At 39.2% G+C, this 15805-nt stretch overlaps 1 protein-coding gene across 6 annotated transcripts in view; it reads right to left on the bottom strand.

Annotated features, from left to right (window-relative positions):
• The window catches only part of dmd (dystrophin), a 304958-nt gene that overhangs the window by 174501 nt on the left and 114652 nt on the right, over positions 1 to 15805 (bottom strand). For all 6 annotated transcript variants that reach the window (XM_083892996.1, XM_083892990.1, XM_083892991.1 and 3 more), the window contains exons 3-5: positions 4304 to 4396; positions 2450 to 2530; positions 1626 to 1718 (exon numbers count right to left, since the gene is read on the bottom strand). In XM_083892996.1, coding sequence (XP_083749122.1) covers positions 1626 to 1718; positions 2450 to 2530; positions 4304 to 4396 — 267 coding nt within the window. The remainder of the gene's footprint in view (positions 1 to 1625; positions 1719 to 2449; positions 2531 to 4303; positions 4397 to 15805) is intronic.

The following is a 15805-nucleotide window of genomic DNA, read 5'->3' as shown; positions in this document are numbered from 1 at the left end:
GGGTGCAAGTGTGGTGGATAGAAAGGTGAGAGTAAGATGTGCATAAATAATGCACAGTTGGGCAGTGAAAAGTATAACAGCTCTCTCGCTGTCTTCCCCTCCGAGCCCTGAACAACTGCTCTAAAACTGTCACTCACAACTGCCAACGATCCAGCCTCCACACACAAACAGGTTCATGCAGCTATCCTTTTGAGGACTCTCATTGACTTCCATTCATTTGGACAGCCTTACCAAAGCATCACCCCAAACCTTAACCTAACAACAATAAACAAAAAAAAAAGGTTCTGCCTCATTAGGATGAGATGTTTGTCCCCATGAGGACTACTGGTCCTGACAAGGTCACTGTTGATGCCAGCAATGGGTCCAAAAGTAGAAGTACCCAAACACACACATGCAGTCAAGCAGTATAACCAGTGTTGGCAAAGTTCAGAACTTTAAAACTAGTCAACAAATCAACACACGCAGTGTTGGACTGAACTGAAGAAAAAGAGGTGAATTCCCAGCAAGATGACTCACTCACACACACACACACACACACACACACACACACACACACACACACACACACACACACACACACCTGCATGCATGCACTTATTATTGAATGAGGCATGCCAGGTGAAAAAAAAAGTGACTCATTTAGGAGTAGGTCACCGCATGCATTTCCACATTAATTGGAGGGGAGCTCTGACAAAGTGTGCTGTATCTGCACCCTCACACACACACACACACACTTTTAACCCACACTTATTAAGCCAACACAAGAACCTCATTATTGAACTGAGCTTTTCTATTAATCGTGTCATTAAGTCAATGACAAAACTAATATTATTGAGACATGAGTCTCAATTGAACTTGAAATGCGGCGTACAATACTAAAATGTATTTGTTATGTATGCTGTTGAAATCACTGGCTTTACATTACAGAGTTTAAACAAGGACTCGTTCATGAATAACTTTAAATACAGTTTTATGGGGCAGGAGTGGCCAGTAGTGAAGGTTTAGGCCGAGAGATGAAAGGCAGCAAGGCTGTTGGGGGCGGGGGGTCCCAGGAGACGTAGAGACATAATGAAAAGAAAAGTATTAAAGGAAAGTTGCAGTGCTGTGTTTGCACTCACACTAATGTGGCCACTTGATGCTTTTTTTTTTCTTCTCCACCGGACTAACCCAGCACTCTATGGTGCACAGGTTAAAGTATGAAAAGGAATGCAAGGTTTGCAGATGCAGAGTCCAAAATCACTGCTTTGTCTTGCTGGTAAAAGCCCGTTTTTTTTTGACTGGAAACTTAAGCTTGTAAACCACTAACTCTCCCACACCAAACACAGAATCAATGAACTACACTCTTAAAAACATGCCTTGTAACTGATCTTCTCAAAAGCAAGAGTGCAGTCATTTTTCAACTCAATTCGCTGTATTGTTATTGTAGTCTAATTGATGAGTCTAAGGTTAACAAGTCAAATCTAACTTTGGAAATATGAAATAATAAAAAAAATAGTTGTAGAGAGCAGCAAGCTGACACACACACACACACACACACACACACACACACACACACACACACACACACACACACACACACACACACACACACACACACACACACACACACACACATATATACACACCTGCCAGTGGAGAATGATGCTCCAGATAAGCCCAAGAATCAGTTTGTGATTCCCATCAACGATGTCTCCTGCTCCAATATTCACGAGTTCAACCTGTGGGAGGTTAAACTCGTGTTAAACTTAATTTCCTCAAGGTTTGCTGACTTTAATCATGTACTTACATACATGCATGAGAATCAGAAGTGGTTGCTGGTCTTTGAAACAGGGGCAGCTAATTTTAATAATAAAAAAATAATTATGTAATACTGAAATGCTATAATAGTGTTTTTATTTGCAGTGTATATGTACAAATGAAAATGGGATATATCACTGAGCAAATAACCCACAATGACTATTTGTTGACACTTTTCTCTTGCAAAATCCACTCAGGACGGAGGCGGAAAAGGCTCCACTGCTGTGTACGTTTCTGCAACGATGTCAATCAAAAACTGGTTCCGCCTCCAATCGTCATGCAGAGGCCCAGCATCCACACCCGCCCACTTCCCCATCCAATGTCATTGAATCTGAGCTTCCGTGGAAGCGACACTTTCGCCGCATTTGTCCAATCACGGCCGAGCTCACCGCTGTTCTATGCCGTCCCATAGAGAACAGTTGAAGCTGAGCTTCAAGTCATTTTTAATGCGGAGGCTGCTACTGGAATACAAAAATCACCTCAGACGAATAATGTTATAAACAGTTGTTTCTGAACAAACTAGTGTCTCATTCTAATCGTGTGCAGGTTTAGTATTGAAATGCAAATACAACATCGTACATATTTGACGTGCAATCACCACTGATGAGAATGTAAGGGCAATGTTTGTGTCAGAGGCTGTGTGCATACTCACATTGTTCTTCTGAAGGATCTGCAGAGCACGGTTGACATTGTTGAGTGAGTGAACTCGAGTGAATCCTCTCTCCAACCTCACCTGAACACACATGCACACACACACACACACACACACACACACACACACGCACAAAGAGAGCAAGAGAGAAAAGACCTGTTGTGGCATAAACCGACTTTGCTCAGAGGCATCCATTACCGCTGTAAACGGACACAATACAATAAAATAAAACTCTCTGTCTGTGTGTGTGTGTGTGTGTGTGTGTGTGTGTGTGTGTGTGTGTGTGTGTGTGTGTGTGTGTGTGTGTGTGTGTGTGTGTGTGTGTGAGAGAGAGTGTGTGCAATAAGGCAACTGAATCTAACAAAAAACAAAGAGGATGATGCCTCTCCTTGAGGTAGAATTGCAGAGAGGAATGGACATGGATGGAGGAAAGGTCATGGAGAGATGAAGAGAAAGACTGAGGGAGATTTAAAAAAAAAAAAAGAGATAAAAAATCTGAAGGAAAAGAGAAGACAGAGGAACAGAGTGCAACAAACAAGGTGGAGGATGCTGAGCTGGAGGGTAAAATAAAACACTGGGATGTGTTGAGATGTATATAAATATATATATATATAAACATACATATATAGATGTATATATATATGTGTGAGAATGTGTCAGCAAGCTGCTTTTTGCAGCTATTTTCCTGTATATTATCTGCATGGTCTCATTTAAGTTTGAAATCTTGACAGGTGGCTTTTCCCTATTCTCCTGGTTGAGTAATGTGATTATTTTTTATTTTGAAGGATAAGATAAGATTAATGAAGTGTGCTCACATCATGTAAGACAGAAGGCAACTGTGTACAAGATTTGCCAGGATCAATCAAAAGGGCAAAACTGAAAAAAACTAAAACATTCGATTTCAAGGTCCAGTCAGCGTGTGACATTTAGCAAAGTATATTCGTATTTATAATTACTTTTTAATAAATATGACTTGTTTTTTGTAGCTTGGAATAACCCTTTTAAATGTACTTCGGGCAAGGGTCTTGCTTTAAAGGGGCCGACATCTTGAGTCTATCCATGTTTCCACATTCACATTTTAAAGCAGAAACTTACAACACAAACGATAAAGATGTAAAATAGTGCTAGGATCATCAGCTTCTTTAAATGTCCAGTATATAACATTCAGCCTTACAATATACACAGAAAACAAGCACTGATGTGACTTCACATTCATTCTCTATGTGTTGTTGTCCAGACTCTCTTCTGGCTACTGTTTTTTCCCCCCCATTTTTGCATGTGAGGACAGGTTGGAAATGCTTGGCCCTGCATATTCTGTAAATATGCTGCAATCACATTAGTTTGTTCACCCTTTATTCAGGATATCTTGTACATGACTTCTTGTGTAACAGTTATGAAGTCACAGTATTCCACTTTTCCAATGCAACAGCAAACACAGGTGGTAAAACGCCACTTGGCTTGCAGATGAGTAGTCATAAAAAGAAGTCTCCAACTAAAGGCAGCTCTCCAGTTTTACTTTCAGATAGAGCTTGTTCTTTGGTTATAAAGGCTTCATATGAGGAGAGATAAGACTGGGGTTAATAGTGGTCTGGCATTTCTGCTTTGGAGAGTTTCCGGGCTCTTAAAGCTAGTCCTTCTCCTCCTGGACTCCTAAGGCCTTGTTTAGACTGCAGCCCATATCTGCAGATCATATTGGATTTGTAAGCATATCCAATCAGAATCTGATCTTCCTGACCGTCTTCCACGCGGATATCTATAATTACATGCCACGCAACAGAAATACAAGATGTCCAAACCGAAAACAACGTGGAGCCATGGTGCAAACTTTCTTCTGATGTGTGTGTGCATTTATACCAGTGCATGTCCTGTCAGCCCCTCCAGCAACTCCAGCAGACGTCGCCCATCACACAGGTCTGAGAACAAATCCTCCACAGGTGATTTCCCCGTCTGAAATACACACAATCATCAAGATGGTTAGAACAAATATTTCCAAACATTCTACATTGAACTCAACTATAATGGTCTTCAGTGGTCCAAAGCAGAGATTCTCAAAGTTAGGTTCAGGGATCTCACAGGGTCCAAAAATGATGCCTTATCAAACAGGACAACATATGAGGGAATATTACATTTTCTGGAAGCTTTCCTGACTGAAGGGAGACTGAGCTTGGGAAACTGTGTGGCCATTTGTACAGATGGTGCAGAGGCAGTTTATTGTACAGGTAAAGTCTGTCAAACTGAAGGTTAGTGTGCTCTGGAAAACTGTTCTGTACTTCTGTTAGAAGTACTGTAAATTACTTACATTATGTCTTACTTTTATTGTGGTAGGTTATCTGCTCAAAAGTGATGTTTTTATTTTGAAAGGGTAAAATAGTAGGAGAAAAAACGAAAAAAAACGTAATGCCAATTAAGGCTGCAAACGGCGTCTCAACCACTTTCTGTGGTTTGTTTTAGCACCTGGCTGACAAGGGCACAAGATCTGTATGTTTTATTTGGTATTATGTGTGTTTTGAGATTTTAATCTCAGTTAGTACTTTATAGAGTTTCATGTGAATGTTATGCTAGAAGCATCAATTCATAATTACTTAGCATAATCCTACGTGTTTGTTACTTGCACAGTTAACTCTTTTACAAGGAAACATATAAAATGAAGTTATCACAGTTGGTTTATATGCAGAATTAATCAAGAAACAGTTTTGTTTTACAATTTTTATTTCAATATTCCCATATTAAAGTGTTGTTTACGAAAATATAACATGGACATATTGCCCATTTAGCACCCCAGTAGAGGCTGTCCGAAATAGCATTAAAAGGGCTGAAGAGTTTAGTTTTTGTCTTTTCACCAGCTCTTACAGTGTGTTCAGGATAACTTTAAAGCATGTTTGGAGCGAATTAAATTTTCAATAAAGCATTCTGAACCTTGTAATGGCAAATTCAATTTCTCTGTCTCAGAGCTACAGCCGCCCATCACCCTTTTCCTAACACAGAATACCAGGTATTTTTGAGTATTTAGTATTGTATATTGTGCAATAGGATGTCTAGCCTGAACTTGCACCTTCCTACAACATTCGCAGGGAGTCGGTTCCCCGATACCTACAGTAGACAAAGAGGTGTGAAAACACCGTCTGGAAAGGCAGGCTCTTTGTCTATTGGAGGAATGCCAAAGGGGAGTTGCTCAGGTATAAATTTAGAGGGCTCGTCTGCTCTGGGCCTTTCTCCAACTAGGATCACTCCTATGGAGATTTTCCTTGCAAAGAAAATAAAACCTTGTCGACCAGAAGAATTTCCACAACAACCTCAGTAAAGGAGCCAGACCATTATTCAGCCAGGGATGCTACATTTTCCCAAGTTAAAACAATTACTGAGATTAAGACTGAAACTGGTAACTTGGTAATCAAAGTTCAATAATATTCACAGAGGTTGAGTGAGTTTTACTCAGAATGACATTAATCTTTGAAAATCAGTGCAGCCGATGGTTGATATACATGATAATAAAATATAAAGCTTCATAATTACACATTTATTGAACAACATCTGTCTCTCCAATCTGTGTTTTGTCAGCAGTGCACTTAAAGTTTGAACTAAAATTAAATATCAAATAAATGAAAAAGGTCATAAATACTGTGTCAATCTTATGGATTAAGTGCACTTAGACAGGTAGAATCGGCAGGTGCCAATTAACAATGGTTTCCATGGAGGAGAAATGTTCTCAAAATTAGTCCAAATGTGCTGAAGTTCCAGTGTTTTAAAATATGTAAATAGCATTTCAATTAAAGCAATTGCATGCTCAAGTGAATAAAACTGGTCTGAATTATTTAGGTAGAAAAGTTTTAGAATACAAATATGTGAGTATATGTTTTAGGATTATGAAGCGATCGCTCGGAAAAGCTCCTTCTGGCCATAAAAAGGTGAGAGAATCCCTGGTCTAAACAACATCACAGCAGATAGATTAAGGAGACGTGAAACCTGCTCTGTGTTAAATGTATAGATAACAGTTAATCCACATGAGGTTGTTCTTTATCAGGATTAAATGGCAGCAGGCACTTCAGCGTGGAAAGCGCTACAGGCTTTCCACAGCAGCCTGTGAAAGAGCTGCAAAAAACATCAGCAGTAGTCGCTGCAAGAAAACTGATTCAAATTCACAAAAAAAAAAAAAAAAGTGGAAGTTTTACAAGTGAATATCAAATTGCAGCTGGTTCCAGGCAGAGCTGGCAGCATACATGACTGTAGAGTTTGGCAAATGTTGATAAAATGTTCACCTGAAACAAAAACTGTGGAAACCTATAAACCTATATATATCATTTCCATATATATTGTACCAGTGCTAGTGCAGGGAGTAAGAACAGTCTGGACTTGTTATACAGTGATACACTATTTATACACTACAAGGACATTTGAAACACAATTTTATATTTTCAATTCCAACTATTATTTTCTGTCCTTTGTATGTTTTCTTTTGTGTTGTGTGAAGCGCCTTGGTTACCTTGAAAGAGACTTTACAAGTCTCATATATTCATTGTTGTGTCCAATTTTCTACAAATTGCATTTAGCTATTCATTATTTATCCATTATTGTTAGCTCTAGATGTTTCTATGGCTATTTTACTGAAAAGTTAGTAAAAGGAGTTTGTTCCGAGTTTATCACACTATAAACTGTGTTACTAACCATTAAGCTACTTTAAATTATGATAAAATATTGTTAATTACATAGAATGTTGTTTTTTGTAAACTGTGGGCTATATAAATAAAGATTGATTGATTGATTGATTGATTTGTTATTCTCTGCTTTGAAATGCTAAAGACAGAAATACACACATTGAAACCACATCTTTCTTCAACTTTATATTTATTTTTTGTCAATTGAATTAAATTAATTTTAAATTATTATACTATTAATTGTGCGATTATTGGCCATTTTAGTTTGTATATGCTGTTATCTGTTGTTCTTTATAGTGTTTTCTACATTTGTAGGCCAGTACAAGTAAACAAATGAATAACCTCACAAATCTAAAGTATTCCTGTGGGCTAACAATTTGAAACCATGTCGATATTTTCTTCGAGATAATATATCATTCAGAAGTCAATCTTCAGTTCAATATAAGTGCTGTAGATTTAAAACAAGTTGGAGCAACACCATCGAAATATGAATTGTTATGTAAATGTTATAGAAAAGGATCATTCAAAATAAAACATGATTCCAACTTGATTCCAATTTGAAAACGATTAATTGTATTCAGCTCTATTTTGAGATATAGATTTCATTAATTTTTCTATTTTAAAGGTGCCATATGTAAGAATGTGGCCAAAAACAGTAACTACATTCAAATTCAAAATACCGAGGTCTTTTAGGTTTTGTTTTCTGAAGTAACTGGCAACCCGTGGTTGCTTGGCAGCTGAGACTCTACTGACTACAATGATTGGTAGACGGCGGTAGGTGGCGCCACATGCCAAAACATGATTTCAAAACATAATCATGATTTGCAGTCTGCAAAATATATTTTTTTAATGCAAATATTTTGGCTGTACTGTTGTTGAGGATTTTATGACCAGTTGCTTTTGATTTGTTACATAATGCACCTTTAATTATTTCCACACAAAGTCCCCCCCTGACTGTGAATCTCTGACCTACAAGACTGATTAAAAAAAAAAGAGTAAAAGATACAATGAAGATGAAAAGAGAAATGATAGCTATCATTACTCTCAGCGTTCTCTCAATTTACAACTGATAAATGTGATCAATTAAAAAGCTAATGACCTTCACATGTCTCTAGTTTATTAGTGGTGCCATAACATTTTTTAACAAGAGCTAATCAGGACTAATATTTCTGCATCACTTGACTTAGCAACGAGAGCAGCACAATGGTTTTATTTAAAGATGTAGGAGAGAGAAAAAAACCTCCAGCAATTATGAGAAACAGTTAAAGAAATTGGTGAAGACACGAGAGAACAAAGGACATTAGGCAGCAAGTAAGCAAAGTCAAATAAAGGCAGCCCTCTTTTCTTTTCTTCTTTATGTTTTCCCAGCAGCATCGGGTAAAAAATGACACCATGAATCTTTTCTGCACTGTGACTGTCCTGCTTATTGTGGCAGGAATCTCTTTTCCCGCATCGATCATGTGTTATTACATTGACGGCTGACGCGCACAAGCTCCCACTCCGGCTCCTAAAATGCATTAGCAGTGGCAGTGAGACAGAGGGAAGAGGGGGGAAAAAAAGCCGAAAAATATAAACACAGTATAAAAAGAAAAGTGAAAAAGGAAGAATGTACTCTGCTATAATAAAGAAATGCAGTTATCAATCTTTTGAGAAACAACCTTCCTATGATTTTCTCTTATTTTCTCATTTCCTGTTCTCTCACTCTGTCTTATGTGTTATACTCACTGTCCCCCACACACTTATACACTCACATTTCATTCTTATTTTCCTCCTTGTGTCCATCTATCTTGCATTTTCTTAAACCCTCCACCTGAGCCTCACCATCCCACGAGTGCGTACTTGAATTTGTGACCCCTTTAGGATCTTCTCTGGCACAAATACTGACCTCATGGAAACCAAAACGAGGAACTCCGTTAAGCTTAGACTACGATCGAAATTGTGGTTTGAATTGTAGTTTATAGGATAGGGTTAGGCATTGTTATAGTTTAGGTCAGGGATAACAACATGGTGAGGCTGTCCAAATGGAAGGAATTTATGCAAGTCCTTGTGTCCTGCGTGTGTGTTGGGATGTATCATTAGACACCCAGTCGACAGTGCGTGGGTGCTGATGATAAATGAGGATACCACACCAGAAACATGTATAAAAGCAGAGGAGACAGGGCACAAAAAGGAGGTACATGCACATTTAAATATTAATAAACTGGAGGAGAGACATCGCACATACACACACTCCAAGTCTTCTTCTCATTCCTGCCCACTCAAAGCCATTAGAAATCTCTCCGTTGTCCATTTAAAAGCCTCCTTCATTTTTCCAGTACACTCTAAATTGATATTCCAATAATTACAGCTCCCAGAAGACCCATTTCAACCTCAGCAACTGCGCTGCACTTATAGTTTAAGAATCATCACATCGCACTGAGAGAAGATGACAAACAGAAGAGATCACGCTCACGGCAGATATTTTTAACGGTTTTACAGCAAATTCTTATTTTTCTTCCGGCTCTTGTTTAGGGATACATCACTATCCCTAAACAGGGGCCAAAATAAATATCCTCGGAACTTCCTGTTGTCCTTCAAATCTTCTGACTCTCAAGTATCATCAGACAAGATGAGCTAGAGGAGCTGTCTGGATCCGAGCGTGTTCCTCTGGATAAGGGTGGGAATGCAAAGGGATTAAGAAGCTGCTTAAGTCTCACCAGTGTGACACAGGAAGCTAGTTTGTGAGAACCAACCTGCAACAGAACCCTGTAATTACCACAATTACTTAAAACACACAGGGCCCCTTTACACCTGACATTAAAATGCACTCTCAGTGATTTACAGATGTATATACACCTGAGAAGCATTAAGTAGTAGAAAGTAGTGACAAAACTGTACACTCTCCTCAGCGTTCACAGGTTTTCAGCTTGATGACTTCTTCCCGTTTTCGAAAAAAGCAAAGAGGAGTCCACAGGATGACATAAGCAGGGGAAGATTGTGATTGGATAGCAATTGAAACTCAATGTGGACACTAGAATTGCCAACCATCAGCGAAACAACCGAGGATTGCAGAGGTATTTGTGGGGTGGGGGCGGGACTATAAGCAATAACCTCACACCATTAACCGGCAATTATAAAAGAACACAAAATCCCCTTTTTGGGAGTATTTTGGTTTTAAACCGGATACAAAAGGACAGCCGGCGAACCTGAATGTAAAAATATAGTGCCAAGATTCTCACATGACCAGTCTGTGCGAGCATTTGCAAATCCACCATCCTGCTGAGCATAACACCTTAACCACTAGGAGCTGATGTCCAGTGTGACATTTTTTCCAGTGGTCATTTCAGCACCACGGCAACATTAACCAGCTCCTTTCCTTACTTTTCAACACTTTGACCAAGCGCTGTCCATGGTTCTGATCACTTTCTGTTTAACCCTAGAACACCATTGCCGGGTGAAATTTTTTGTTCCCAAATTACTAATTTTCCAGTAATTTTGGAGCATTTTTATATGGTCCCCTCGTGATGCTTTTCTTTCATTTTGTTAGACATGACACAGTTTAAAATAAAAGAACACTACTCAAATTTGTCATGTATTGTCAGGTTTTGATATATTTCGATGACAAGTACTTTTTATTGGGTATATTTATTATCTCAAGTAAAAATCACCCGGCATTAGTGATGGTGTTTTGAATTTGAGCAGTAGTGTTCTAGGGTTAACCAGCTACCTTTGCTTACTTTTCAGCACTTTGACCAAGCGCTGTCCATGGTTCTGATCACTTCCTGTTTAACCTCTCCTCTCTTCTTTCACAACACAAGAGCCAAACTAAAATCCACATGAACACATTTGAAAGAAGAAGCAGCTACTTGAAACATTTTCTTATAATTTCTCATAAAATTATTATGAAATCTATTGATCGAAAATGAGTGACGCACTGCCATCCTGTGTGTGTAAGTGTCTCTCTCTCTCTCTGAGTGCACCCATCAGGCTATTATATATTTATTTATCTCAGCCAATAACATTAATTGTGCAGACCCCCACAAAGCTCGGATTATAACCAAATCCATGGAAGCAGACCATTAAATTAGCACAATGCATGTTAATACCAGGTAGAAATGACATTTTTATATAGAGGCCTCCACATTCTATCACCACCAAATGACTTCCTTTATTTGCTTTTGTTTGTTTCTGATTGATATTTGAACATTTGTTTAAGCAGAACCAGCATCTCTGCTGCATTAATTCTCAACGTATAAGCATTTCACATTGTATAAACAAACTGATTTAACTGGCACCTCGAAAGTGAACACCGACTGAAATTGCCCTCACCTCACTTCCGATCGTAAAAATGTTAAAAGCCTTCTTAAATTTTTTGGACTGGGTTTGAAGGAACATGCTGCACCAGAGCAGCAAACAACTTCTAACTTCAAGAAAATGTGTAAATGACATAAATATGATGAATGCAGCCTATAAACATTTGAGTGTGCATGCACGAGGGGAGCAAATGAACATAATTAATGCCCCGACATTACCATATAAGGCTAAGCTGCGTGCTCCAAATGTCAGGAAGTGTTCATTCATGAACCTGCTTTTAATATCAACAAAGGTTCAACTGTGGAATTAAAGGGATAGTTTGGTAAAAACCGACTTCACTGAGACTGTATTACAAATATACTGTGTAATTAATACATACAGTATGTGCACATGCATGTGCAAGGAAGGTGGTAACATTCACTCCACACCACAGTCAGCTGCAAGCAGAGCACCAACTTGCAATGTTACATTCCATCTCAAATATTAATGAACCATGTGACATTTCAGCTGTGGCGGTGCTCGTAATTCACTGCAAAAGGTGCAAAACACTATTTCCCGGAGTATTTTTTTTCTCTTAACCCGAAATGACAAAATGAGGTATGCAGCCAAAGTTTTCCACAGATCAGTGTCAGTGGTGGGTGCACACGCGGACACTCAGCTCACTTTCATGCAGAGCAGAGTGACAGGTATGTGCACAGATGCAGCTGAATCTACAAGGAAGCTACAGAGCATCTGATTATTTTTAACTCTAAAAACAACTCTTCTGTAATTTCAGAATGCAATCGGCTCATACCCATTTACCTGTTGTTCCACATCCCTTCTTCTCACCTGCAGCTCAGTTGCCTTGTGTATATATAGTAGCTCACTATCACCTTACCTATGCCAGATTGTCTTGTGTTTTTGCCAACCACTCCTACATTTTCTCGTTTTGTATTCTGACCTCTGTATTCCTGCCTGCCGTTTGTTTGGATTTGTTTCCCTTGTTGGACCGACTCCCTGGTATTTTTGACCCCTGTCTGTTTTTTGATCAAGTAATCTGAACACTCCTTTGAATTGACTTCTGTATCTGTCGTGCTTTTGGGTACTAATCTGCCAGTACATCTCACTTCTGCCGCTGCATCCTCCACATGAGGGTCACTGGTGCCAATCCCAGCTGACATCGGGCAAAGGCGGGGTAAACCCTGGACAGGTCGCTGGTCCATCACAGGGCCACAAAGAGACAAACAACCATTCACTCTCACACTCACCTACAGTCAATAAAAAAGTGTCCAATTTACCCAATCCCCAAATCTGCACATTTTGGGTGACCCCCAAGAAAACTCACGTATACAAACTCTATCCTTGTTCCGACTCTTCTTGCTGCAAAGGCAAAGGTACTTGTCGTTCAATACATGTTTATTTAAAGCTTATTTTTGTTGTTGTAGATGTTATTCTGCCTCAGTCTGGTCTTTGTGAAAAGAAATTATGAAGCATAATGGGATAAATGTTTCTTGTCCTAAATGCTCCCTCAGTCAGGTCTGATAATAATGCTCACAGCATACAAATACTATTACATCAATTCTCATTATAAAGACCAAGCAGAGACAGGATGATAACGTTTAAAAACAAACATACATACTGTAGCTTTGAGAGTAAACTGAATAGACACTTGGTGTTTTGTGGATTGATGGAACTAAACTAAAACCTCAGTGAACTGTGCATTAGCAACATGCTTTACGCAACACAAAGAGCATTATCAATCATACATGGACAAGGGTCTGTTCTGTTGAAAGTGTGTTTTGCTGCTGGAAGAAATAGTAAACTTGACTTGAATTATTTGTTTCTGAAATACCAGGCTGTTTTGAATACAGATATACGCCATAAGAAAGCATCATTAACGCCATTGTGTAATAAAACTCATGTTGGATGGTTGTGTTAAAGGGATAGTTCAGTTTTTTTTTTCAAACGTGATGAGTACTGACAAACATGGCAAAGATACAAGAAGAAATGCAATTTTAAAAAAGGCACGCCTGATAAATTCTGTGCCTAATTAAGGCTGGGATCTTCCTTTGTAAAACAATCACTCACACACACCAAAGTGTTATTTTTTTGGCGACTTTAGTGCTTGAAATCCTTTGTTGGGATTAACACAAGTGACACAAACTAGTAAAACAGCAGCTCACATGTCCCTACATTTCTAAAGTATTGGTTAAGTGGCTAGAACAAGCCTACATTTCACAGTCATGTGAATATTTTCTTTGTTTACAACACAAATCAGTAAAACTGAATCATTTTGGTTTGTGAACAAAACAAGACATTTGAGAACATCGTCATTTCCAGGTTTGGCAAACACTGATCAACATTTTCTGACATTTTATGGACCAAACGATTAATCGAGAAAATAATTGACAGATTTATACAGTCAATTATGAAAATAATCGTTACTTTTAGCCATTCGCTTACACTCACTATCATATAATGCTTTTCTAACCAAAATCCCATTCTTACACTGCTGGGACAGCTGCACTTTGTAAGTTCAAAAATGTTAAGAGATGCTCACCAAAATATTAATTACCTCCGCCAAAGAGTTTAGGCCGTGTGCTTTTTTTGTGAGCAGCAAAAAGGTTGAAATGGATGAGTTCAGTTATGGCTCAAGGAAGAAATTATTGGATTCTGGTGGTGATCTGGTCATGAACCTTGCCAAAAATTGTCCTTTTGTATTTTTTTAATAATAGTGTTCACTTGAATTGGCCTACATGAAACCACACCATGGTACAAATCCTGAATGTTATGATGTAGTGTACAGTGGGACACAGATGGGAGTAAACTTTTGGGAAAGGCTGTTCATTTACAAAGATATCACCAATTACCAATGTCTGTTTACACATCACACACACAATGGCTTTATTTGTGGATTTGGTCCCATGTGGTCACAGCATATCATATTGAAGTCATATTTTTCCCCGGTCCTAATTAACATGTTTTTTCTTGCTCACAAAAAGTGAGGTGTCAAAACAACAATTTGCTGGGGGGGGGGGGGGGGGTAATCCCCTCTTTTGATGATGTGAACACACTCACAGAGTGTAGTTTTTTGAGGTAATGAGGGGGCAGTCTGTCCATGTGCCAACTAAAGTGTGAAGTCATAGGCATGCTCAGTCCTGATTTTATCCCACAACAAAATGGGGATTTGGTGCCACAAACACACACTCACACAAGCACATATGTGGGTTTACACAAACACAGAGGGTAAATACTCCAAACAAACGAACAGACACCTTCTTCTTTACTTTTTAGCACAGAGACGGTCGTATGACGTCTAACAATATGTGGCCAGAATGCCAAAACCTGCTGACTCATTTCGTCTGTGTGTGTGTGTGTGTGTTTCAGTGTTTTCTAAAAAAAGACTTCTCTTCGGATACACAATAATGATTCACTCTGTTTGGAGGGTTTGGAAAATGATGATGGGACACATGGAAATGTGGCTTTCATTGTCACACATTAAATCTATACACTAGAGATATGTAAATCAGCAATTACAACATCCAGTCTGTGCAGACAGCAAAGACGATCTCACCCATATCTTCTCCACTTGCACGTGAAAGTGATTGTTCATCATTTCTGCAGGCAAGGATTCAGTGCACTTGACGATCAGTGCGAGTGCAGATTACAGCTTGGGTAAAAGTAGAGCTGCTGCTTTTTGGTGGTGTCCTGACAACCGTCACCCACACTCAGCCTGGGCCTCAGCCTCAGTCAGCTCGGCAGCCAAAGAACTGCTGCACGTATTATGTCCAAATGTATGCATGTACAGTAAATGTGTGTTTCAGTATCAGGGTTCAGTTCTGCCAACCGGTGCTTCATTGTGATAATACAATGTCCATAAGAGAGACTTTCTAAAATCAATCGACAGTCATGATATTACCTGAGGTTTTCATTCCTTTCCATAATTTATGGACGCCCCCTACCACAGATCTTTCATTCCCACAGCAGTAAGACTGTAAAACTCAATAGGTTCTCTAGTCATTTCCTTCTCTAAGGATGGGACTGTGCAATAGCTCCCACACATACCGTCATCTAGCTATAAAGCAAGTTGCGTCTGTCTGTATGTGACAGCCATCTCTCGCTGACCGTTAATCAGATCACCCTAAGACTTTGGATGGGTTGAGAATGGCCTGATGGTGTGCATCCTTGATTTTCAAATTTTTTGGAGGAATTTTAATTTTCGCTGATTTATCTTGCTACACCAGGCAGGCAGCGGCTCATCAGCAGCAGCTGCGCTGTCTGGAGCAGGGAGGGGAGAGTGAAGAGGCTGTCCTCACGGTGGGTGAGACATTTTCACACGTTTCACCGCAGAACATGGTGTTATACTGAAACGACGAAGTTGGTGTTCATTCACCAATACGTGGGCACACCATTAGCATTAGCATGGGGCTAA

Source organism: Microchirus variegatus (genome assembly GCF_963457635.1).
Source record: "Microchirus variegatus genome assembly, chromosome: 1".
Lineage (NCBI taxonomy): Eukaryota > Metazoa > Chordata > Actinopteri > Pleuronectiformes > Soleidae > Microchirus > Microchirus variegatus.
Note: the sequence above shows the minus strand (reverse complement) of the source record. Positions and strands in the feature narration are given on the sequence as shown.